Source organism: Macaca fascicularis, chromosome 6 (assembly GCF_037993035.2).
Source record: "Macaca fascicularis isolate 582-1 chromosome 6, T2T-MFA8v1.1".
Taxonomy (NCBI): Eukaryota; Metazoa; Chordata; class Mammalia; order Primates; family Cercopithecidae; genus Macaca; species Macaca fascicularis.
The window spans coordinates 165,628,224-165,653,494 of NC_088380.1; the positions used below are offsets into that span (position 1 = coordinate 165,628,224).

At 42.0% G+C, this 25,271-nt stretch overlaps 1 protein-coding gene across 13 annotated transcripts in view; it reads right to left on the bottom strand.

Annotated features, from left to right (window-relative positions):
* EBF1 (EBF transcription factor 1) overlaps nt 1-25,271 on the bottom strand; it is a 412,231-nt gene that overhangs the window by 139,987 nt on the left and 246,973 nt on the right. For all 13 annotated transcript variants that reach the window (XM_005558408.5, XM_065547012.1, XM_065547013.2 and 10 more), the window contains one exon: nt 13,628-13,709. In XM_005558408.5, the coding sequence (XP_005558465.1) occupies nt 13,628-13,709 (82 nt within the window). The remainder of the gene's footprint in view (nt 1-13,627; nt 13,710-25,271) is intronic.

Genomic DNA, 25,271 nt, shown 5'->3' on the forward strand with positions numbered 1-25,271 from the left:
TTGAATAGGAGTGGTGAGAGAGGGCATCCCTGTCTTGTGCCAGTTTTCAAAGGGAATTTTTCCAGTTTTTGCCCATTCAGTATGATATTGGCTGTGGGTTTGTCATAAATAGCTCTTATTATTTTGAGGTACGTTCCATCAATACCGAATTTATTGACCGTTTTTAGCATGAAGGGCTGTTGAATTTTGTCAAAAGCCTTTTCTGCATCTATTGAGATAATCATGTAGTTCTTGTCTTTGGTTCTGTTTATATGCTGGATTATGTTTATTGATTTGCGAATGTTGAACCAGCCTTGCATCCCAGGGATGAAGCCCACTTGATCATGGTGGATAAGCTTTTTGATGTGTTGCTGAATCCGGTTTGCCAGTATTTTATTGAGGATTTTTGCATTGATGTTCATCAGGGATATTGGTCTAAAATTCTCTTTTTTTTGTTGTGTCTCTGCCAGGCTTTGGTATCAGGATGATGTTGGCCTCATAAAATGAGTTAGGGAGGATTCCCTGTTTTTCTATTGATTGGAATAGTTTCAGAAGGAATGGTACCAACTCCTCCTTGGACCTCTGGTAGAATTCAGCTGTGAATCCATCTGGTCCTGGACTTGTTTTGGTTGGTAGGCTATTAATTATTGCCTCAATTTCAGAGCCTGCCATTGGTCTATTCAGGGATTCAACTTCTTCCTGGTTTAGTCTTGGAAGAGTGTAAGTGTCCAGGAAATTATCCATTTCTTCTAGATTTTCCAGTTTATTTGCATAGAGGTGTTTATAGTATTCTCTGATGGTAGTTTGTATTTCTGTGGGGTCGGTGGTGATATCCCCTTTATCATTTTTTATTGCGTCGATTTGATTCTTCTCTCTTTTCTTCTTTATTAGTCTTGCTAGCGGTCTGTCAATTTTGTTGATCTTTTCAAAAAACCAACTCCTGGATTCATTGATTTTTTGGAGGGTTTTTTGTGTCTCTATCTCCTTCAGTTCTGCTCTGATCTTAGTTATTTCTTGCCTTCTGCTAGCTTTCGAATGTGTTTGCTCTTGCTTCTCTAGTTCTTTTAATTGCGATGTTAGAGTGTCAATTTTAGATCTTTCCTGCTTTCTCTTGTGGGCATTTAGTGCTATAAATTTCCCTCTACACACTGCTTTAAATGTGTCCCAGAGATTCTGGTATGTTGTATCTTTGTTCTCATTGGTTTCAAAGAACATCTTTATTTCTGCCTTCATTTCGTTATGTACCCAGTAGTCATTCAGGAGCAGGTTGTTCAGTTTCCATGTAGTTGAGCGGTTTTGATTGAGTTTCTTAGTCCTGAGTTCTAGTTTGATTGCACTGTGGTCTGAGAGACAGTTTGTTATAATTTCTGTTCTTGTACATTTGCTGAGGAGTGCTTTACTTCCAATTACGTGGTCGATTTTGGAGTAAGTACGATGTGGTGCTGAGAAGAATGTATATTCTGTTGATTTGGGGTGGAGAGTTCTATAGATGTCTATTAGGTCTGCTTGCTGCAGAGATGAGTTCAATTCCTGGATATCCTTGTTAACTTTCTGTCTCGTTGATCTGTCTAATGTTGACAGTGGAGTGTTGAAGTCTCCCATTATTAATGTTTGGGAGTCTAAGTCTCTTTGTAAGTCTCTAAGGACTTGCTTTATGAATCTGGGTGCTCCTGTATTGGGTGCATATATATTTAGGATAGTTAGCTCTTCCTGTTGAATTGATCCCTTTACCATTATGTAATGGCCTTCTTTGTCTCTTTTGATCTTTGATGGTTTAAAGTCTGTTTTATCAGAGACTAGTATTGCAACCCCCGCTTTTTTTTGTTCTCCATTTGCTTGGTAAATCTTCCTCCATCCCTTTATTTTGAGCCTATGTATGTCTCTGTGTGTGAGATGGGTCTCCTGAATACAGCAGACTGATGGGTCTTGACTCTTTATCCAGTTTGCCAGTCTGTGTCTTTTAATTGGAGCATTTAGTCCATTTACATTTAAGGTTAAGATTGTTATGTGTGAACTTGATCCTGCCATTATGATATTATCTGGTTATTTTGCTCATTAGTTGATGCAGTTTCTTCCTAGCCTCGATGGTCTTTACATTTTGGCATGTTTTTGCAATGGCTGGTACCGGTTGTTCCTTTCCATGTTTAGTGCTTCCTTCAGGGTCTCTTGTAAGGCAGGCCTAGTGGTGACAAAATCTCTAAGCATTTGCTTATCTGTAAAGGATTTTATTTCTCCTTCACTTATGAAACTTAGTTTGGCTGGATATGAAATTCTGGGTTGAAAATTCTTTTCTTTAAGAATGTTGAATATTGGCCCCCACTCTCTTCTGGCTTGGAGAGTTTCTGCCGAGAGATCTGCTGTGAGTCTGATGGGCTTCCCTTTGTGGGTAACCCGACCTTTCTCTCTGGCTGCCCTTAAGATTTTTTCCTTCATTTCAACTTTGGTGAATCTGGCAATTATGTGTCTTGGAGTTGCTCTTCTCGAGGAGTATCTTTGTGGTGTTCTCTGTATTTCCTGGATTTGAATGTTGGCCTGCCCTACTAGGTTGGGGAAGTTCTCCTGGATGATATCCTGAAGAGTGTTTTCCAACTTGGTTCCATTTTCCCCTCACTTTCAGGCACCCCAATCAGATGTAGATTTGGTCTTTTTACATAATCCCATACTTCTTGCAGGCTTTGTTCATTTCTTTTTCTTCTTTTTTCTTTTGGTTTCTCTTCTCGCTTCATTTCATTCATTTGATCTTCAATCGCAGATACTCTTTCTTCCAGTTGATCGAGTCAGTTACTGAAGCTTGTGCATTTGTCACGTATTTCTCGTGTCATGGTTTTCATCTCTTTCATTTCGTTTATGACCTTCTCTGCATTAATTACTCTAGCCATCAATTCTTCCACTTTTTTTCAAGATTTTTAGTTTCTTTGCGCTGGGTACGTAATTCCTCCTTTAGCTCTGAGAAATTTGATGGACTGAAGCCTTCTTCTCTCATCTCGTCAAAGTCATTCTCCGTCCAGCTTTGATCCGTTGCTGGTGATGAGCTGCGCTCCTTTGCCGGGGGAGATGCGCTCTTATTTTTTGAATTTCCAGCTTTTCTTCCCTGCTTTTTCCCCATCTTTGTGGTTTTATCTGCCTCTGGTCTTTGATGATGGTGATGTACTGATGGGGTTTTGGTGTAGGTGTCCTTCCTGTTTGATAGTTTTCCTTCTAACAGTCAGGACCCTCAGCTGTAGGTCTGTTGGAGATTGCTTGAGGTCCACTCCAGACCCTGTTTGCCTGGGTATCAGCAGCAGAGGCTGCAGAAGATAGAATATTTCTGAACAGCGAGTGTACCTGTCTGATTCTTGCTTTGGAAGCTTCCTCTCAGGGGTGTACTCCACCCTGTGAGGTGTGGGGTGTCAGACTGCCCCTAGTGGGGGATGTCTCCCAGTTAGGCTACTCAGGGTTCAGGGACCCACTTGAGCAGGGAGTCTGTCCCTTCTCAGATCTCAACCTCCGTGTTGGGAGATCCACTGCTCTCTTCAAAGCTGTCAGACAGAGTCGTTTGCATCTGCAGAGGTTTGGGCTGTGTTTGTTATTGTTTACTGTGCCCTGTCCCCAGAGGTGGAGTCTACAGAGACAGGCAGGTTTCCTTGAGCTGCTGTGAGCTCCACCCAGTTCGAGCTTCCCAGCAGCTTTGTTTACCTACTTAAGCCTCAGCAATGGCGGGCGCCCCTCCCCCAGCCTCGCTGCTGCCTTGCCGGTAGATCACAGACTGCTGTGCTAGCAATGATGGAGGCTCCGTGGGTGTGGGACCCTCCCGGCCAGGTGTGGGATATGATCTCCTGGTGTGCCTGTTTGCTTAAAGCGCAGTATTGGGGTGGGAGTTACCCGATTTTCCAGGTGTTGTAGGAACAGCTCCAGTCTCCAACTCCCAGTGCGAGCGACACAGAAGACCGGTGATTTCTGCATTTTCAACTGAGGTACTGGGTTCATCTCACTGGGGAGTGCTGGACGATCAGTGCTGGTCAGCTGCTGCAGCCCGACCAGCGAGAGCTGAAGCAGGGCGAGGCATTGCCTCACCTGGGAAGTGCAAGGGGGAAGGGAATCCCTTTTCCTAGCCAGGGGAACTGAGACACACAACACCAGGAGTTTAGTTCTTACTGGGGACAGAGAGGGAGTCAGACAGTAAGTAAGCAACAAAAGCAAATTTCAGATTGTGATAAGTTCTAAGAAATAATAAAATATCTTCCACCTAGATGGTTCCTAGGTGGAAGATATTTTTAATCGTGTGATTAGGAAAGGCTTCTGTAAGGAAGTGATGAAAAAAGGAATTTTTTTGTTTGTTTGTTTTAGAAGAAATGGGGTTTCGCCATGCTGGCCAGGCTGGTCTCAAACTCCTGGCCTCAAGCAATCCACCTGCCTCGTACTCCCAAAGTGCTGGACTTACAGGTATGAGCCACCGTGCCCAGCCTGAAATCTGAATAAAAAATATCTGGCCATTCAATGTGTCAGAAGAGTTTTCCAGGGAGACAGAAGAGAAAGTGCAAAGATCCTGAGACAGGAATGAGTTTGGTGTATGTGGGGAAGAAAAATGAAGGAAGGCCAATGTGCTTGACAGGACCAAAGCCAACAAGAAAAAGTGGTAGAAAAATAAGTAAGAGTATACATGTATAACACTTAATACAGTGTCTGACATATAACTAGAGCTCTACAAGTGACAACTTAATAAGTGGAAGAATATAAGGATAGCTTTTGCTGGTAAATCCCAATAACTATAGGTATCTTCAGAGCCAGCATCCATTGGCAATCACTGATCAAACCAAACACTTTTACATTCATCCTTTAATGTATTTTACATTTCCTTCAAAGGCAGCTGTACTTAGTGTAGAAATACATGTTCTCTAAGTGCAGAGCGACCACTCATCAAATGCTGTTTGTAAAGATTCCTTCTCAGTGATGCACACTTTCTGCCAAGGCTCAGCATAAGGCTCATGCCAAGATACATATTTGCCCAATAAGCCATAATGGTTTAATATATCAGGTTGAAAATCCACCATTTGTATTTACCATGTTATGTGAATTAATCCTGTATTCTGAAACTATCATTAGAGCTGCTTTCAGTATAATTAATCAGCATGGAGCCTCTTGAAATTATTCTGTATGAAGAAAGTGATCGCAGCTCAGGCCCCTAGCATTCTGTTGGTAGAGAATTTAATTGCAAGATGTGCTATTTGTCAAAACAATATAACAATGTAAGTACATCCAAGACAGGGGGTGGGAGTCAATGGAGGAGAAATAAAGGAGGGCATATTCTTATCCCTTTTATGTAAGTGTATTTAAAGCAGACAGAAACTGCAGAGGTCAGGCATGTATTTTAAGAATCCTCTAATCATTCCCTATAACATATGGATCCAGAGATACCATGGCTTCTGAAACAAACAGCAAAGATTCTCCAAAATTTCTAGAATTTACTCAAAAAGGCAGGGAGTTGCCTTTTAATGTCATAACTCATGTCATCATTTTAAAAAGCAAGACACATTTTTGGTGGGAATTTGGGATGAATAACCTGGTGATTTCTCCTCTTTACTATCCAAATGACTCAGATGTGAAGGAATATTGTTTGCCTCCTTAGATAAACATGAGGTAAACATGAGTTTTGTGTTTGCTCTTCCCTCTGCTCAGAACCCTCTCTGGCTCTTCCCAGGATGATTTATCCTTATTCTTGATCTCTGAACTTGAATGTCCTCACCTCAGAATGCTTTCCCGGTCACTTACTTTAGGAGAGGTTTTCCCCCTTCTCTACTAAAAAAATACAAAAATTAGCCAGGGGTGCTGGTGCGTGACTGTAGTCCCAACTACTCAGGAGGCTGAGGCAGGAGAATTGCTTGAACCCAGGAGGCAGAGGTTGCAGTGAGCCAAGATGGCGCCAGTGCACTCCAGCCTGGTAACAGAACCAAACTCCGTCTCAAAAAAAAAAAAAAAAAAAAAAAAAAAGAGAGCTTTTCATCTCCCATCCCACACTGTTTTTCTCTCTCATAATGTCCTGTTTAATTTTCTTTATAGCAGAAATTAGAATTTCTAATATTTGTAATTGTTAATTTGTACACGTCTTCATTGTGGCAGCTGATGGTAATTATTCTGCTTACATCCATTTTCTTGTCTTCATGGGCTGCCCAGCTAGACCATGCAAGCCTCCCTGTGGTTGTATATGACCATGTGACTGATTTCTAGCCAATGAAAATGAGCAAATTTGTAAGCCAAGGGTTTTAAAAAGCACATGGCACCCTTCATGTGCCCTTCTCCCATCAGAGGACTTGATAAAGACAGAGGATTTTATAGAATAGGAGAGGCATAAAACAAAAGGATCCCAGGTCCCCAAATAACCTCAAGGACAATACCTGCTCGTCAACAAGGAACACCTGCCTTGTACTATTATATGAGCAAGAAATAACCTTCTGCTGCAGGTGAGCCATTCAATACTATATGGTCCATTTGTTACAAGAGCTAGTATCATCCCAAGAAGAATATAAGTTTCATTAGGGCAAAGACCTTATCTTTCTTGTTCATCATGATAGACTCACCACTTAGCACTTCAATAAATATTACTGAATGCATGCATGCACGTGTGCAGAACTATGTCTTCTACTTACATTCATGTATAGTTATAGATCTAATATTTATATGTGAATATAGCTTTATAGCCAATGGAAAAACTTTATTGAAGAGATAAGATGAATTTGGAAATGTATACTTTACTTCAGTCTCCAGGTATTACGGTATCTATTGCAATGACAGCTTGAACCCGATTCTTGTTCTTCCCTTACCACCCTAATTCTGCCAGTCCCCAGAAGTAAAGCTACTGAAAAAGATTTAAATCTTAAGGTTGAATTGTCTGACTCCTGTCAGTTAAAAACCAGACCATGGCATGGTTTTAACATAGTCCTTTGACATTAGCATCTTTTTAGTGTCAAGATGAAGAAATAGGCTCGTTTAGTCATAAGTGAATTTCTCCCTGGGTCATGAGCTATTTCCATCCCCAACTTGCTCCCCTTCTCTGTCCTCCAGCCTTCCTCATACTCACCAGTCCTGAGTAAAGCCAGTATCCACTGTTGCATTTAAGCAAATTTCTTACCCTAACCACAGCCTAGGGATTTCAAAAGAAAGCATCCATTGTAAATTAAAAAAAAAAAAAAAAAAAAAGATTGGGCCAGATTTTCTACAAGGTTTATTCCATACTGCCTTAAAGTATGAACACAGCCCAGCTCTGCAGAAAGTGATTAATTTCTTGAAAACACTAAGGTCACACTAATTGACATGACCTGTGTAATTAAGCAATCTCTGTTTACACAGCAGAAGCCCAGCCGCTGTGAAGCTGAGTTTGCTTGACAGAATGTCTTTCCATGTCAAGAGATCAACAACCTTTCTTATGTCCTCCTCAGTCACCTACACAGGCCTCTGATTGCTGTTCAGAGCAGATGCGCTCCGGCATTGCTATATGAAGATCAGGCTGGCCGGCCAGCATGCAAAGTGAGATGGAGGAAAGCAGCGGCAGTGACCACTGCACAGACCCTGCTTAGGAGGGAAGAGAGGGCGTCTTCAGTCAGATGTGCCAGGACTCAGGTTTTCAGCATAACTGGTAAAAGCCACATGGGCATGTAAGGAAGAGACCAGAGACTTTTTGTGCCAGAAAGACACTCTTTCACTCACCCTCAGAAGCAACAGAGACATAAAAATATTCAAAACCAGCCTCCCAATTAGTGTGCTATGAGAAAAATGCTGAAAAGTGTATGTCTTATTCATAAGCAATCTTCAACCAATATCATTATGACACACACCTCTGTAGCCAGGACAGCTACAGCAAAGACTAATCCTCTCCATCTTGGTTCGGTCTTAAGACTTGGGAAATGTAGTATGATTTCTTAGTAGACTACTCTGAGATGTCTTGGGGGCACTTTATTCATGCCCCATCTAGGTGAGGGGCTCTCTTGCCTTGGAGAACTGACCAAAACCTTTACAGGTTAAGTGAAGCTCACATTGCCTGCTAAATCGTAGCTTGTTTTTCTAAAATCCCTGCAAGTGAAAATTGATAAACACTGTAGCTGTACTCTGGAAAAATGTTCATGTTCCCTCACTTCCACACAACTCTACCCTCTGCATGAGGAACTTTGGTTGTGTGTCAATGTTCTTTATGCAGATGGCACCTTTAGGCTCTATTGGGACAAATACCTCTTTTGAAGATCCCTCTAGGCTTTCCTGGGATTCCGGTACATATTTATGGGAGGTCATTATGGCTCTCAGATGTTGCAAGATCTCCTTATAGCCTCACTAAATATCTGCTTACAGACTAGGGACAATTTCTTTTTTGTTCCAAAACATCAGAAAATATCTGAGTCAGACTGCTTGGGTTATACCACTGCCTTACCATTTAGTAGATGTGTGACTTTGGGTAAATTGCTTAACTGTTCTAAATCTGTCTCCTCATTTTTAAAACAGGAATAATCCACATTTCTATATTCTTAACAAGGGTATTTTGAAGATAAACATGATAACTCATGTAAAATACTTTGCACAATGCCTCTCACTAAAGAAGCACCAAATAAATGTTAGCTTTATCATCATCATCGTTACCAATATAAATAGAAGCACATAAAGGTAAACACATGGACACATGCATTTATACACGTGAACATTGAACATGCTGAATATAGACACAGTCATCTTCCCAGCATTCAATGCAGTTAGGAATGAACCAAGACAGAGAACCTAAGAAGCTTGGGATGGAGGCAAAATAAACAAACAGAAAAACACCTGAGGATGACAGTGAGTTCAGTTTGGGGCTGACTGAGTTGAAGTTCCTGGAAATACCCAGCAGACATCTGGACAGTTAGATCTAAACCTGGGTGTCAGGTCTCAGATATTCTGATGCCAGAGTCCTCAATGCATAAATAGTGGTTAAGATGCTGTGAGTGGAGAAGATACTAGAAAGAACCTATAAAATGGGAAAAGATTTGGACCTCAGAAGGAGACTAGGAGAACTCCAACTTTTTTAGAAAGGCAAACAAATAGCATCCCTTGTAGGGAGTTCAGAATGAGCGACTGTTGTTACATAATTCAAGAAAAAAAATGGATTCAAAAAAGGTGTAATGGCTGCCAGCATGAAATAATACAGAGAGAGGTAGGAGTAAATAGTCATGAAAGACAGAAAGACTGAAGAAGAAACAATAAAAGGTTGGGTTAGAGAGATTTGAGGTTTTGCTTTAACTCTCGAGGCAATTCATCCATCCTCTAATTACACAAATATCTATGTCCCTGCATGCATGAAAGCCAATGTTGATTGTGTAAAAATAATAAAGAAATGTATTAATGTATAGGGATACAAAATAAAATGTGTCCATGTTCATTCTGCCATGGGTTCCTCCATCCTCTTCTAGGCGGCAAAGAGTGGGTGATGGGAAACAAAGCAGGTTACACCTGAGATCTGATAAGGAATTTGTCATTGTTTTTTTTTTTTTTTTTTTTTTTTGAGATGGAGTCTCGCTGTGTCACCCAGGCTGGAGTGCAGTGGCCCGATCTCGGCTCACTGCAAGCTCCGCCTCCCGGGTTTACGCCATTCTCCTGCCTCAGCCTCCGAGTAGCTGGGACTACAGGCGCCCGCCACCACGCCCGGCTAGTTTTTTGTATTTTTTGTAGAGACGGGGTTTCACCATGTTAGCCAGGATGGTCTCGATCTCCTGACTTCGTGATCCACCCGCCTCGGCCTCCCAAAGTACTGGGATTACAGGCTTGAGCCACCGCGCCCAGCCTGGAATTTGTCATTGTTAATAAAGAAAGACATGGCTCATCTTTAACTCAAAAACTGACTCTATGGTGGCCAAGGTAGCTGCCCCTATTGATCTATTTTAGGACCCATTTGAGAATCACAGGCAAGAGCATTGTCAGTGTCAGAGTTCAGATAAATCATATTTATCTGAAAGACAGTATGGACTTTGTGCTGGGCAGCTCTCACACTTAATCAAAGTGTGCACTTTTTGGGACAGTGGCACTGTCACCAGTAAGAGCTTGTCAGAGGTTATTAGATATAGGACTAACTCAGTAGTTCTCAGTCAGGGGCCATTTTGCCTCTTCCCTCTCCACCAGGGGACATTTGACAATGTCTGCAGACATTTTTGGGTGTCATGATTGGGAGGTAGATGTTCTCTACTAGCATCTAGAGGGTAGAGGCCACTGACACTGCTAAACATCCTATAATGCATGGGGGCACCCCCCACAATTCCCCCAAAAAAGGATTATCCAGTCTAAAATGTTAACTGTGCCCAGGTTGAGAAACCCTAGACTGAACTCATGATCCATCTTCAGTTTATCACATAGATTTTCTCCAAAGGCTTGCATTTGTATTTTATCACTTACAAATTAGCTATACACGCAAAATATTGCTTTCTTTCATATGTAGTGATATAAGCAGAATCGTCACTTTTACTCCATTTTACAGTTTAGGAAACTGAAGCTCCAAAGGATTATAAGACTTTCCAGATATCTATGTTATGCCTCCTCATCTCAGCAGCCCTTCCACTAAACAAAGAATAACTATTTCATTTGCAAAATAGAAGCTTTGTAGATGCTCTCAAAAATAATAGACTAAATTGGTTTCTCATCCTGTATAAGAGGTATATTTCTATAATTCAACCTTTTCAGACGTTTTACTAGTAGGTTCCACAAAGAAAAGAGAGCACCTGGAAGTTCTATATGAATGCTCTTTTAGGTTTCCAATGTCATCAAAGTCCATCCCAAACTCTGCTGCCCTAAGAGGTACAGCAGAATTAATCCTGGTATACATTAGGCATTAGACACGTTTCTTAGACATACATTGTTTCATGCCCAGCTATACTTTGTTCCTAACCCAAGCTTTGGTCAAAAGAAATATAAGGCTCGCCGGGCGCGGTGGCTCAAGCCTGTAATCCCAGCACTTTGGGAGGCCGAGGCGGGTGGATCACGAGGTCAGGAGATCGAGACTATCCTGGCTAACATGGTGAAACCCCGTCTCTACTAAAAATACAAAAAACTAGCCGGGCGTGGTTGCGGGCGCCTGTAGTCTCAGCTACTGGGAGGCTGAGGCGGGAGAATGGCGTGAACCAGGGAGGCGGAGTTTGCAGTGAGCCGAGATCACGCCACTGCACTCCAGCCTGGGAGACACAGCAAGACTCCGTCTCAAAAAAAAAAAAAAAAAAAAAAGAAATATAAGGCTCATGTCAAGACCAAAGTAAGCTGCAAAACAGTTTATTCCAAACTTCAGCCTCATGTAGCGAGACCCTAAGCAACACACACTTATAGCACCACGTGTGGTTTTGCCAGCTTAATTGCAAAGCTGACTCAAACATAACACAAAAAAAATCCTCTATGGGATTGAGAACACCAAGTTTGAAGTCAGAAGATGACCAGAGGAAACATTTTCCAAGAAACTAGAAACCTCCCCATTCCTGACTGGGCGTGGTGGCTCACACCTGTAATTCCAGCACCTCGGGAGGCCGAGACGAGTGGATCATGAGGTCAGGAGATCGAGACCACCCTGGCTAACATGGTGAAACCCCGTCTCTACTAAAAATACAAAAAAATTAGCCAGGTGTGGTGGCGGGCGCCTGCAGTCCCAGCTACTTGGGAGGCTGAGGCAGGAGAATGGTGTGAACCCGGGAGGCGGAGCTTGCAGTGAGCTGAGATCGCCCCACTGCACTCCAGCCTGGGTGACAGAGTGAGACTCCATCTCAAAAAAAAAAAAGAAACCTCCCCATTCTTGTGTGTCAAGACAAAAGATGGTGAGGCCAAGATGATGATTTTAGAGAAGTACCTCAGAATCTCAGGAGACATGACTTTTTTTCTACTGCATTTGTTCTTTAATGAGACTAGTAAGTCTCACCTCCTTAAAATAAATCATCTCGGAGACTAAGAGATATTGATATCCCCAATCAATGCTCAAGATCATCTTTCCTTTTTCCCATCAGAGAATGAAGGTGCAGCTAACATTTTTCAAGATCCTCTCAGAGATCATACATTTCAATCTACACTCAAAGCTGACTAAATATACTTAAAAGCATACTTTAAACACCATGCTGTTTCCCTGATGGACCATATGAGCATACATAAATGGATCGTTGCTCTGACAGGGAAACTAACATTGACCGTGCAAATAATTTAGCCATGCCATTAGGTGGAGAGCAGCACAAGGGTCTAAAACTTTGCAACTCAAAATGTGGGCCATGGCTTTGGCATCATACAGCAGCTTGTTAGGAATGCAGAATTCCAGTCCCACCCCAGACCTCTATTAGCATTTTAATAAGATCCTCAGGGGATTTTCAGCGCTTTTAAGTTTGAGAAGCACCACGTCTAGACTCAACAACCTTTCCTAAAATCCAAGAACCATTTTATGTCTTAGAAGTAAATGCGGCTGGGCGCAGTGGCTCACAGGCCAGGCGCAGTGGCTCACGCCTGTAATCCCAGCACTTTGCGAGGCCGAGGCGGGCGGATCACAAGGTCAGGAGATTGAGACCATCCTGGCTAACTTGGTGAAACCTCGTCTCTACTAAAAATACAAAAAATTAGCCGGGCGTGGTGGCGGGCGCCTGTAATCCCAGCTACTCGGGAGGCTGAGGCAGGAGAATGGCATGAACCCAGGAGGCGGAGCTTGCAGCGAGCCGAAATGGCGCCACTGCACTCCAGCTTGGGCGACAAAGCGAGACTCCGTCTCAAAAAAAAAAAAAAAAAAAAAAAAAAGAAGAAGAAGTAAATGCATTTGTTTGTGAGTCCTCTTCCTTTAGTAAATGTACAATTAAGGACATTTCTGAAACAGAACTGTTATCCATATCATTTTAGAGATGTTATGCTTCCTAACATCTCTGCCCATTTACGATAGGCAGCTACCACTAACAATTTCCAAGATTGGAAGAGGTGAGCAGAGAGAAGCAAAGGAAGAGAAAACCATAACTGTAAAGCAGAGCAGTTTTACCAGTTGTAATCTTTACTGTTTGTTTGTTTGTTTGTTTGTTGTTGTTGTTTTGATTTTTTGGTGGGTGGTATAGGGTCTTACTCCGTTACCCAGGCTGGAGTGCAGTGGCATGATCTCAGCTGCAACCTCCACCTCCTGGGTTCGAGTGATCTTCCTACCTCAGCCTTCTGAGTAGGTGGGACAACAGGCAAATTCACCACATCCAGCTAACTTTTGTATTTTTCTGTAGGGTTGGAGTTTCACCATGTTGGCCAGGCTAGTCTTGAACTCTTAACCTCAATCTGCCCACCTCAGCCTCCCAAAGTGCTGGGATTACAGGCATGAGCCACTGCACCCTGCCTCTTTATTCTTATGTGCTGGTTTTCTACATACAAAATTTTAGGCAAAGAATTAATCATTTCTATTTACTTTAATCTTTGGGGGTTTAGGTGTGTGAGTCCATTCAGGAAGCCAAAACTAGACTCAAAGAACACCACTGTCGCAACCAGTGAGCACAGGTAGTACAGTTTCCACTCTTCTCTCTTCTAGACAACTCCTAGATTGTGGATACCTGGGGGACCCATGGCCTCAGCTGCTCTTTGCCTCTGGGAAAACAACTACATATCTTCTGCCTAAGACTTTTTTATCCTGTCCTGATATTCATGCCATTATTGAGATTCAAGAAAGACAAGTCAGACCCACCTGGAATCTCCGCATGTCACGTGGGTTTCCTGCATTCTTTAGGCAATTTTGGTTACACTTGAGGAAGAATTTCAAGAAGAACCTGTGAAGAAACAAATCATCATGGTTAGCATTTCGGTTTCTGACATGGGAGGGAAAAAAAGAGGTAAGTCACCCCTGGGTTGTGCATTTGATTCTCTTTACATGTTTTCTGAAATATTCAGCATGGTGTTAGAGCCAGTATTTAATCTGTGGCCTTAGCCTTTGTTTTGTATCCACGCTGGACCTTCCTTATGACACAAACACTCTCAGCACTGCCAACAGATCTCACAGAAGAATCAAGCTCCAAGGAAGTATTTTCACTCATACAGAGGAAAGGCTTTCATCATAATTTAAGATAGGTTCCAGTTGGACATAACTGTCTGAGAATTACTCATGGTCCTCAACAACAACATGGAATTTAAGCCCTATAAACTCACAGATGATGAACTGGCAAATACATGGTGGATGAACACAAGGATTTGGTAAACACTTTTTATCTTAGTCTGTCAAGTAAAATGTTTCAATTAGTAGTACCCATGAGAAATAAGGAAAATTCACAAACTAAACTCCTTTGACTTCTCAAATAGCTCCTGAATGTTTTTTTTTTTTAACTGTCTGCTGTAGACAAGAGCTAGCTGTGACTGAATAAAGATTTTCCTGCCTCACTGCCACCTTGGTTTCTGAATTGCTTCTATAGTGAGATTCATGGGTTTTACTCGCTAGGGTGACCAAAGATCCTAATTTGCCAAGAAAAATCCCAGTTTATACCAGCCATACTGGTGTATGTATTAATAGTGCCTACTTTAACTCTCAAAAATGTCTCAGTTTGGGTGATAAATTATATGGTCACCCTATAACTTTCTGAGTTATTTCTTATGTAACCATCACAGTTGTTAAAGTCTATCATGGAAAAGCAGCAGCTACTAAAAGTGTCATATTCGGGCAATCATGTCGGCCACCTGTAATTAAACCTTCTATCTGCCCAGGTTTGGGAAAAGAAGTATTTCCAAAGATACCTAAGTTTTGCCATCTGTTTTACTACCAGGCCTAGATGTGATGTGCTTGTGAATTTCAGGCCCAAATGTTCCCTAAAAATATCAAAATGCATTAAAATGCTGGTCAACTGAATTCTTGTTGTAATTCAATTCTCTTCCCCTTTCTTCCACTTCAAGTCCACACTGGAGTAAAATCTCCACCTCGACACAAATAGATTATGAAGAACTATCACCCCATGATGCCTCAGTCTGAATTTGGCTCTGACTGCAATGTCTGTCAATCATGTAACACCGGGGTCCTCTATAACAAGGGCACTACACGAAGATATACAGAGTTCAGCCAATTTCTGAACATGAAACTGAGAGAAGTCCCAGATGAATCCCTCTCCTCCCTGGTCTCTTAGAATCTGCCAAGATGGGAATATGTTGTGGCAATCATTCTTTAGAGACAAACAATGGCTTTTTCAACCAAAAGAGTAACATTTAAACATGCAAACATCTTCCTAAAATGACTTTTGAACACCACGCAACATTTGACTGCCCATCAATGAAAGCAGGCCTCTAAATAATCACTTGCCACTACTTCCAGATTCTCTCCACAGAAGCCAAAGTTGATCAACCTTTGGTCCAAGACAAATGGCATACAGACTGCTGAAGCCCAGCTGTGTGAAACGAAATCCGATTTTGAGCTCCCCTTTCCTGGTACCAAGACCCACACTGTCCTTGCACAGGACAATCAGCCAGTCACTGATTCCTGCTCACTTTCAATATGATAGATTTGGTACAGGAAGGGGGATTGAGGGAGTGGCCCAAATCCTAAGTGCCTTTACAATGTCTTATTGATCTGAGCTCTCGGAAGGCAAGTGCTGGGTAGCCCTGCTGATCACGCATGGCTTTCAGAAACTATTTAGTACAGTGGAGCTGATAGTTGTGATCCTCATATCTTGATGGGGTTCAATCCTATATCCATAGACACTGAAGACATGAAAACTGGCTGCTGCTTTCTAGAACAACCAGTTAGAAGGGCATATTTCTAAGCTACCTCAAGCCCCAGGAGAGGGCTGATTATCACTAAATTGACAACAAGACTGGGTGTGATATGGTGAAAGGCCACAGTCATTAGAAACACCCAGAATAATGAGATTCATATCCTGACTCTGACAGGTACTACCTGTGTGACTTTGGATAAGGAGCTGAACTTCTCTGCACCACACTTTCCTTATCTATAAACTGGTATAATAACAGGCCTTACTGTATGGGGAAATTGTGAATAAGAGATAAGGCAGAGTAACAGATACATGGTAGGTACGCTGGTGGCGGCAGTCATAAGAAATGGCTTCCGTGTATTGGGTGCTTACCTTGTGCTCAGTTCAATGCTAAGAACAAATCCATTTTCTCATACAGCCCTCCTAAGTAACCTCTGCTATTAATCCCATTTTATAGATAAGGAAACTGAGATTCACAGAAGTGAAATAACTTGCCCAAAAGCTAGGAAGGCACCTCTGGACTCCCCAAAAAGGAAAATTAACTGAATTACTCAGCAGGATCTGACTCGTCTATAAGAGGATATAAAATTTTTTAAAAATCATCCCTGCATACATAGTGCCCAGTATAAGAACTAGAACTGAGTGAGTTTTCAGTAAATACTTGCTCAACAAAATGGAGTCTAGGGTCTCCAAGGGGTAGAAATGAGGGCGTTTTTACAGTAAAGGCAGCAGTAGAGTATACTGGGCAAGAGCTTGCATTGGAGCTAAGACAAGCCTGGGTAAATTTCAACAATTCCCTGAACCTCAGTGTTCAATTCAAATTCAGACAGTGTAGCTCCAGAGACTATACTCTTAACCATCATGATGTAGTAGTTTTAGTAATAACAGAAGTAGTGCAGTAATGATGTTAATACTAATTGTACCATTGATAGCAATCGTACTGTAACAGCAATTTTGCTAATAAGAGTAAATAAGACTAATCAAACTACTAAGAGTAATTATTAGTATCATGATTTCCACAAACAACAGCAATGTGAACATTATGGAGGTAGACATCATTGCCATTCTCCCTCCAGAGGGCCCCCCTGCTTGCTTCCCCAGGGTTGGTAATATTTGCCGCCTGTGTGTGTTTAAGCCATTTGAGCCCAGACCCGACAGCCAGATTCAGGTTGTGCTAGAAGGAGCTGTCAGCACACCCTCTGACTTCTTCAAGTCAGACAACTGCTAGCCACCATGAGGGGGTCCATCTGGTGCCAAAATGAATTTTGAAAGACAGGCAAACAGGACACCAGCTCTGCCAGGGAGAAACAGAATCAAGGGAGCAGGGGATCTTCTGCCTCAAAGATGAGCCGGGGCAGGGCGCCTGTCAGCAGCCCATCGTTAGCACAAAAGCTATGCCGGGCACACACCAGATCTCTGTTACCCTAAGCTGGCCTGTCACTTGGCGTGCTGGCAGAGTCCCCCGCCTGCCCCCTCAACAGTGGATCACTTGCTGAAATTGAAAGCTTGACCATCTGTCGTGGGGAAGACACGGCCGTCAACTGGTGCCTGAGGCCTCACACAAGCCCTTATGTGGCAAAGACGCTCTGAAGGGCCAATTCTTTTGGGGAAAGCCAACCCTACCCCAGAGGGAGCCTCAGAAATTCTTTCAAAGTTTTCCCCTAAGTAAAAGCCAAGGGCCTGACCCTTTTGGATTACACTTCCTTAAAGGAACTGAGAGGAGTTAGAAGGAGGAGTTAAAAATATCCCCACTGAGAGACAGACATGGCACACGAATTTGGGGGATGACTTATCAGGCTAAGTTTATAAGGCCTTTGTAAACCAGGGGACACGTGCACGTCTGCTGGCCTACGGAGAAGATCTCAGATTCCGAGGGGGCTTTTAACAAAGTGGAGGTTATTGTAACTCAAAACCTCACTTTTGTCTAATGAATTGCCGCATTTTGTGAGGCGGGTGTGTTTGATAAAGTGTTGTCAGGAGAAAAAGTGTGGCAGCCTTACCCCAACTGTGGGAAACTGACCCGCAGCAGGACAAAGCCCCTATTGACCCTGTAGAGTTCCAAGGAGTTCCATAAACTCCAGGAAACAGCCTGACCAGGATCAAACTCCTTTTTAACTCAAGTCTTTTTTTTTTTTTTTTTTTTTTTGAGGGGGGAGGGAAGGAGGTAACGAGAAACTCGACATCTTTCTGTTAACTTTCAGTACGAATAATATCTTGGGTTCATGTGATGCGTTAATTATTCAGAGCACTTATATTCCCAATATCTCACTAAATCCTCATGGAATTTCTATAAATTAGGCACACCAGGAATTATCAAAGCCATTTGAAAGGCAAGAAAACAAAGACAACAAAATTAAGGGATGTATCTACAGTCAACAACCAATCTCGTAAATTGACCAAAAGGACTAGTCATGGTTTGTGTTTTCCATGAACTCTAGGATTTTATAAGTGATCTTAACCATCACTTAGTCTAACCTCATCCTTTTGCCTGTGAGAAAAATGAGATATCAGAAGACATGACAATATTCATGTAGTTAATAATGAATATCAGAGCTGGAACTGTAATCCACATGTCCTGATGTCTAGTTATATGATTTTCCCAACATAATATTAGCTTCTCAAGCCAATCCTGTAAGAGCTGAATGCCTGTGCTCTTAAACTGTTTAGTCTACTACCTCAAATGGGAAAGTGACAGTCATAAAACCAAAAGTGACATCCTATTAAACGTTGTATTTAGGTTCATCAATCAGGCCAGTGTAGGACATGAGCCCATCATGGAACTAACTGAAGCCAACACAAATATTTGTAGAACAAAATTGCTTATTCAATGACATACCTGTATCACCTTTTACCAACCAACAGATATTAGTATCTAGTTTGACTAGCTTCCATGTGACCAGCATGGTACTCAAGACCAAAAGGCACCTCTGGACTCCCCAAAAAGGAAAATTAAATGAATTACTCAGCAGGATCTGACTCGTCTACAAGAGGATATAAAATTTTTTAAAAAATCATCCCTGCATACATAGTGCCCAGCATAAGACCTAGAACCGAGTGGGTTTTCAGTAAATACTTGCTCAACAAAATGGAGTCCAGGGTCTCCAAGGGATAGAAATGAGGGCGTTTTTACAGTAAAGACAGCAGTAGAGTATACTGGGCAAGAGCTTGCATTGGAGCTAAGACAAGCCTGGGTAAATTTCAACAACTCCCTGACCCTCAGTGGCTTCATTAAAACATGAGAATAATAGTACCTCTCTCCTAGGATCACTGTGCAGCTTTCACCATAATTCTAGCTTTACTCCTTAATTAATTGGGTGACTTTAGATAAATTATTTAACCTCTCTGTGCCTCAATTTTCTCATCCGTAAGATGGGAGGAACATTAGAACCTACTTTAAAGAGTTAAGAGAATTAAATGAGCTAACATACATGGAGTGTTGAAATAGAACCTGCCATAGAGGAAGTGATAATTCTTTTCAGCATCATTTATCCCTGGCAACTGCTCACTGCCTAGCACTCAGAGATGTTGAGATTTTCAGACACAAAAAGTATTCTTCTCTCTTTAAATGTTAAGGTCAAGAAAAGAAGCAAAGATCTATGTACCCAATGAGAACTATAGGTTTCATTGAATGACCTACAAAAAGAAGAAAAAAAAAAAGAAGAGGAAGAAACCACCACCAAAGAAAGATAATAATGACTACAGCAGCTTTACCCAAAGGCTAAGACACATAAAGGAAAGGGGTAGTGCCTTAAATCGTGGAGGACTCCAGCTAGTCAGAACTGAAGGGCACACACAGAAAAACTGCCCATTAGGCAACAGCTTGTACATCATTAATTATTATGCAAAGCATTGCAATCAATCTGGGCTGAGCAGGTTGAGTTTTTACCTCCCCCAACCCAAATTCTGAAAAATCACGTTTGGATTTTTGCAGCTGCTCTCATAATGTCCATGCTGGACAGGAAAAGCATCAAGGCACACCTAAACCGAGACATAAAACCCCCATTTGCAATCTTAAGGCTCCTCGAAAGTTTCTCGTGACTTATGCCTGCAGATGGTTATGTGGCAGATGATCCTTCCCGAAGATATTCAGGACACGGAGACTTGCTCTGGCCCAATGCAGGAAACAGCTATGTGGAAACAACTGTGGGATCCTTTCTATGTGAAGTTCAAGCTGTTCCCACCCCACACACTGGAGGGCAGACAGCAAAATGCCTCATGATTAAAAGGACCTCTTTGGAAAAGTTGTTTCCATAGACGGCACCATCACCTTTGCTTTGAAAAAGAAATGCAGAACCTCTTGCCTCCATGACCAAGCCTACTGCCCAGAAATAACCAAGGAAGTCTTTCTAAGAATATAAGGATTCCTTCTCAAATTGAAAATATTGAAGCAAAAAGCACCTATCCCTACCCAGCCCACCTCAGCTGCCAGGGGCTTTCTCTGAAATGTCATCACTACCTCCTGGTAGCCTTCAAAGACACAGAGCTCCATGAAGAGGTAAACAAGAGTTTCACGGCCCTGAAAAATGGATCTCCCTTGCAACAGAGTAGGCCAAAACAGTGAAAAGGAGAAAACTCTATTTTCAATGTCAAAGAAAGCGTTTTGGTTCCTAGCACACAGAAGTAATTGTAGAGTACAGTTCATCCATGTGAAAATCTGATACCCATAAGGCTGCCAAAATCCCAGGATGACACAAGGGCAAGCTGAGGAGGCCGAACCCATGTAAGGGTAAAGGTTGCTCACTGCCGGGCTGACTTCCTCTCCTTTTCTGATATTAACATGCATTCCCGAGAGAGACCCTCTTTGACTTAAGCACCGATCACTCTGTTTGAGAGGTGGGGTGGGCAGAAAAGGGAGGAATAAGATCCTGGGGGGAATTCTGCACAGATGAAGCAAATTCTCTCCTCTCTCCCAGCAGTGGAGGATGGAATGGTACCAAGTTGTGGCACTATCTTGGGATCCCAGGGGGAGAGCATGTGGCTGCCCCTATTCTTGGCCACTGACTTCAAGAAGTTTACCTTTTCCGCTGGCCAAGGTCCTTTAGATCTTGGGCATTTCTGGAAAGTGTTCTCAGCCTGAAGGGATGAACATGATCAACCTGAAAAGCATTCATTACCTCAGAGCTCAGAGTATGCCCTTGAGGGAAGGGCATCATTCGTGGCAAGAATTTAAAAAAAAAAAAAACAAGATGGTGTTGTCATAGCACAGCAGCCAATGAAATAATTTAAAAATAGTTTTAAGGAAAAGGACCCACTCCACATAGGTCTCCCCATACTAGAAGTCAAATCTGAAAGGCAGGAAAAAGGCTTGAGACAGTGAATAGGTAGAAGACAGGACAACCAACCAGTGCCCAATGGGGAAAGAAAAAATTACAATTTCTTAGAAATGACACAGAGAAGGGAGGTTAGAGCAAGGGTGCTGTAGCTTAACACTGACTTCTGGCTATCTAGCCCAACTTACTCCCCTCGCAAGGTCTGACTGGAAATTTAAGAGAGAAAGAATTCTACATTCACGTGTAGTAGAGATGATGTTTATCCTCAGGGATGCTCTTTTACACAGATTACTCAAATGCCAAGTGTTTCTTGCCAAAACATATTAAGGTGCAAACTCTGGCCCTAGGCACACATTTGAAGTCATCCTAGTGCTTTGAAATGTGGCAGGAATGAGGCAGATCACAAAATCAAGTGTCTGTCTGTCCTTCTTGGAACTGGAGACAGACTGAGGACGCATTTGTTTTAAACTGTTTCCATTGCAAGGAACCCAATTTCTACTGGGAATCATGGCCACAGAGTTCCTGCAGACCTAGGGACAGGTTTTGAGCAAAGGTATCAGGCCTTGCACTTCTGGGTTACTGGTGCAAATCTTTCCCCAGGCTGAAAAGGATGCACAGGCAGGTGGCAACTTTGCTTCAGTAACAGCGACCCACCCCACAAAGCCAAGCATAAAAAATGAGGCAGGAGGAGCCTCAGCTCCTCAACTTAGTAGTTAATACAGCAAACACAAGCACTACAACATGTGTAAGGCCCTGTCCTGAGTGCTTTGTATGTATTAATTTATTTACTCTGCACAACAATCCTATGAGATTCTACTTCTTTTCTCATTTTACAGATAATGCTATCGAGAGATAAGGTAATCTGCCCAAGGTTTCACATCTAGTAACAAGTGTTGAACGTAGGCAGTTTGACTCCAAAGCCCACATCCATTAAACTATATTCTTTACATGAGATAGATAGATAGATAGATAGATATAGATATAGATATATATATAGATATATATATCACATATCACGGGATTGTGGATCATTGACCGTATCTGGCTATATTCTTATTATCATCACCAGACTCATTTGAAATTACAACTGAAGCCAGCATAATCATTTCACTAGATATGCCAGCACTTTCACTAGATTATAGCCAGTTATAGATTTTAATATTTTTTGATTTTGCTCCCAACCACTCTCACCCTATTTGTGATCCCTCAAATGCATTTTAACCATAATGAAAGACCAGTGGGTGATCTAGTAACAGAACCAACCCAAATATAGAGAACAGTGGCCAAAACAAAACCAATGTAACCTGGTTCTCTTGGGAAGAGTCAATGAACATCATCATAAGGATTAAATTATACTACATGTAGTTATGATTGTCATCAGTCACTACCTTTGAATGTCTTTCATGCAGACAGAAAGCCAGAGGTTGAAAATGAAAGGCTTTTAATATCTCCTTGTTCAATACACATGTGTTTAGCATTTTAAAGCAGATTCATTTAGAATCTCATGTTAGAATTTCACTTTTCCCTTCTAAGGACTCAGAGGGTTTCGATATTAACTTCCCCTGTGGAGGTGACAGATGTCAGAAAGAGATCAAGCAGTTCAAGTCCACAGTAACTGAGGCATACAGTTCTGCCTGGATGCTCAACTTATGATTCTTTTCAAGACTTCATAAAGTACAAATGTTCATTGTCACACATTCATTCACTTTCTCAACCAACAGACCTTTCCAGAGAGTCCAATATGTACTGCTTCTTCTCACTCAATACCAATTTTACTAAGAGCACCATGACTTTGATTCAAGTTTTTCTCCAAAAGAAAAATAAAAAAAGAAGACAACTCCTTACATTCAAATTCCCAGGAAAACTTTTGACTCTTAGGATGATAGAATACTCGAGTAATTGCCAAAGAAGATTGAAAACTTTTAAAATACTAATCTGTTGTGGGTTGTTCTGGCAGGGGCTGGATCAGTGAATCTTTCAAAGTCCCTAATAATGCCAAAAATGTGCTCTCCTACTCTTCACCTTTCAGCATTCTTTGTTTAAGTCACACTGAGCTACATCCTGTGCCCTGAACATGAAATCTCCTTCCTGCCTTCACCATAGGCTGCCTCCCTGGATCTGAAATGCCTCCCTCACTCCCACACCATCTCAGCTTCCCATTATCCCACTTATCCCTCCAGGTGCGGTATAAATGTACTGAGCCCATGAAACCTTCCCAGATACCCGGAGCTAGAATTAATCCCTGCCACCTACACTCTGTTACAGCACTTGTCGCACTTGGTCTTCACTGCAAGGCCTGCAGTTGCTTGTATAATGATCTGCTCCTCCATGACACCACCAACTTCTGATAGTGCCTTTCCATTCCCGACAGCTCCCTGCACAGCTGTAATACACAGCTGTCTTAAACTAGCTGCAAATATTAATGGTGGTTAGCTTTGAATTATAGCACAAAGATTATGTCTTTCTTCTATATTTTCTGAATTTTTTATGAATACGTACTACTTTAATGAAATAAACAACTGCACTGTAAAACTTGAAGTGAGTATCATTCAGCACAGAACCTAGGGATGTTGGCCCCATTCTACAAGGAATAAATTAAGAACTAAAGATTACGAGCGGCTTTCTCAAAGTCTCTATGCTCTAAGGTTTACCATTTTACTCAAATGTGAACAGTTAAGAGCTATCCATCTCATACTCTGTAAAATGTAGATCATTTATTCATTTCATATTGCGTAATTCATACATAAGTATCAACTAGGAAGGCTCCACACCATTGGTGTCCTTAACTTCCTACTTAATATTTTAAACTTTGGTGCTGAGAAATTTTTATCTCTAAGTTAAACCTGCCATTGTTTTCCCAACATTCAAGTGTAACCCAAAGGAATAAAAGGCCATGTAACTAAAGTCTGTTTAGTTCCTTCACCAAAATTCTACAGATCATTCTGCTGACTTTTGTTGAAACCCTTAGTTAAAACTCTTAATGATTTACTATTTCTTTATTCAGCCTATTTTCTTAGGTTATCTATTTATTCAGTCTGTCCTTCATTCAATAAGTATTTACTAAGCACCTACTTTGCACCAAAGAGAAGGCATACAACAGATAACCCAGTCCCTTCCCTTGTGAAAATTCACTGAAGTACAGTTCTCAGTCGGTCTTCATCAGAATTACCTGGGAAACTTGCCCTGGTAGAGAGAAACCAGGAACTCTATGCAAATTTCTGTACATACTCTTTCTTGTGGGATGAGTCCACTTGGACCAGAGGGGCATTCGAATAATTTTGATGCACACTAAAGTTTGAAAATTGATAGCTAGTTGATTCTTAAAATTAACAATAATATCAATAGTATATGATAAGTGAAATGATGGAGCTATATACTAGAAATCATGAATTGCCTGGGCATCTCATCATGTGTAATTGAAATTCAGCATAAAAACTTAAGTCAGGGCGGACTCGGTGGCTCACGCCTGTAATCTCAGCATTTTAGGAGGCTGAGGCACCTGGATTGCTTGAGGTCAGGAGTTTGAGACCAGCCTGACCAACATAGTGAAATCCCATCTCAAAAAAACAAAACAAAACAAAACAAAAACACCTTTAGTCAAAATATTGCTGAGTAGAAATAACAATAAAATTTCCCTACCCATCCTCTCTTATCCCAGTTCAAGCTGCAGGGAAAGGAAAAGGTTCTTAGCCAGACATGATGGCTCATGCCCATAATCCCCGCAATTTGGGAGGCAGGCGGATCACCTGAGGTCAGGAGTTTGAGACCAGCCTGGCCAACGTGGTGAAACTGAAAATACAAAAATTAGTCTCTACTAAAAATACAAAAATTAGCCAGACATGGTGGTGCACACCTGTAATCTCAGCTACTCAGGAGGCGGAGGCAGGAGAATCATTTGAACCCAGGAGGTGGAGGTTGCAATGAACCGAGACTGGGTGACAGAGTAAGACTTTGTCAAGAAAGGGAAGAAGGAAAGGCAAGGGAAGGGGAAGGGAAGGGGAAGGGGAGGGGAAGGGGAAGGGGGAGGGGGAAGGGAGAAGGGAACGGAAGAAAAAGGAAGTAAAGGGAAGAAGGGAAGGGAAGAGAAAGGAAGGGAAGGGAAGAAGGGAAAGGGAGAAGAGGGGAGGGGAAGGGTGGGGAAGGGTGTGGAGGGGTGGGGAGGGGAAGGGTGGGGAAGGGTGGGGAGAGGAAGGGAGGGGAAGGGGAGGAAGGGAGGGGAAGGGGAGAGAGGGGAGGGAAGCGGAGGGGAGGGGAGGGGAGGGAAAGGGTGGAGAGAGGAAGGGGAAAGGGGTTCCTGTTTGCCAGAGAAAGCTGATATTTGGAAACTGTGCTTCAAGGAAAATAAATAAACTCACTTTTCAACCAAAAAAAA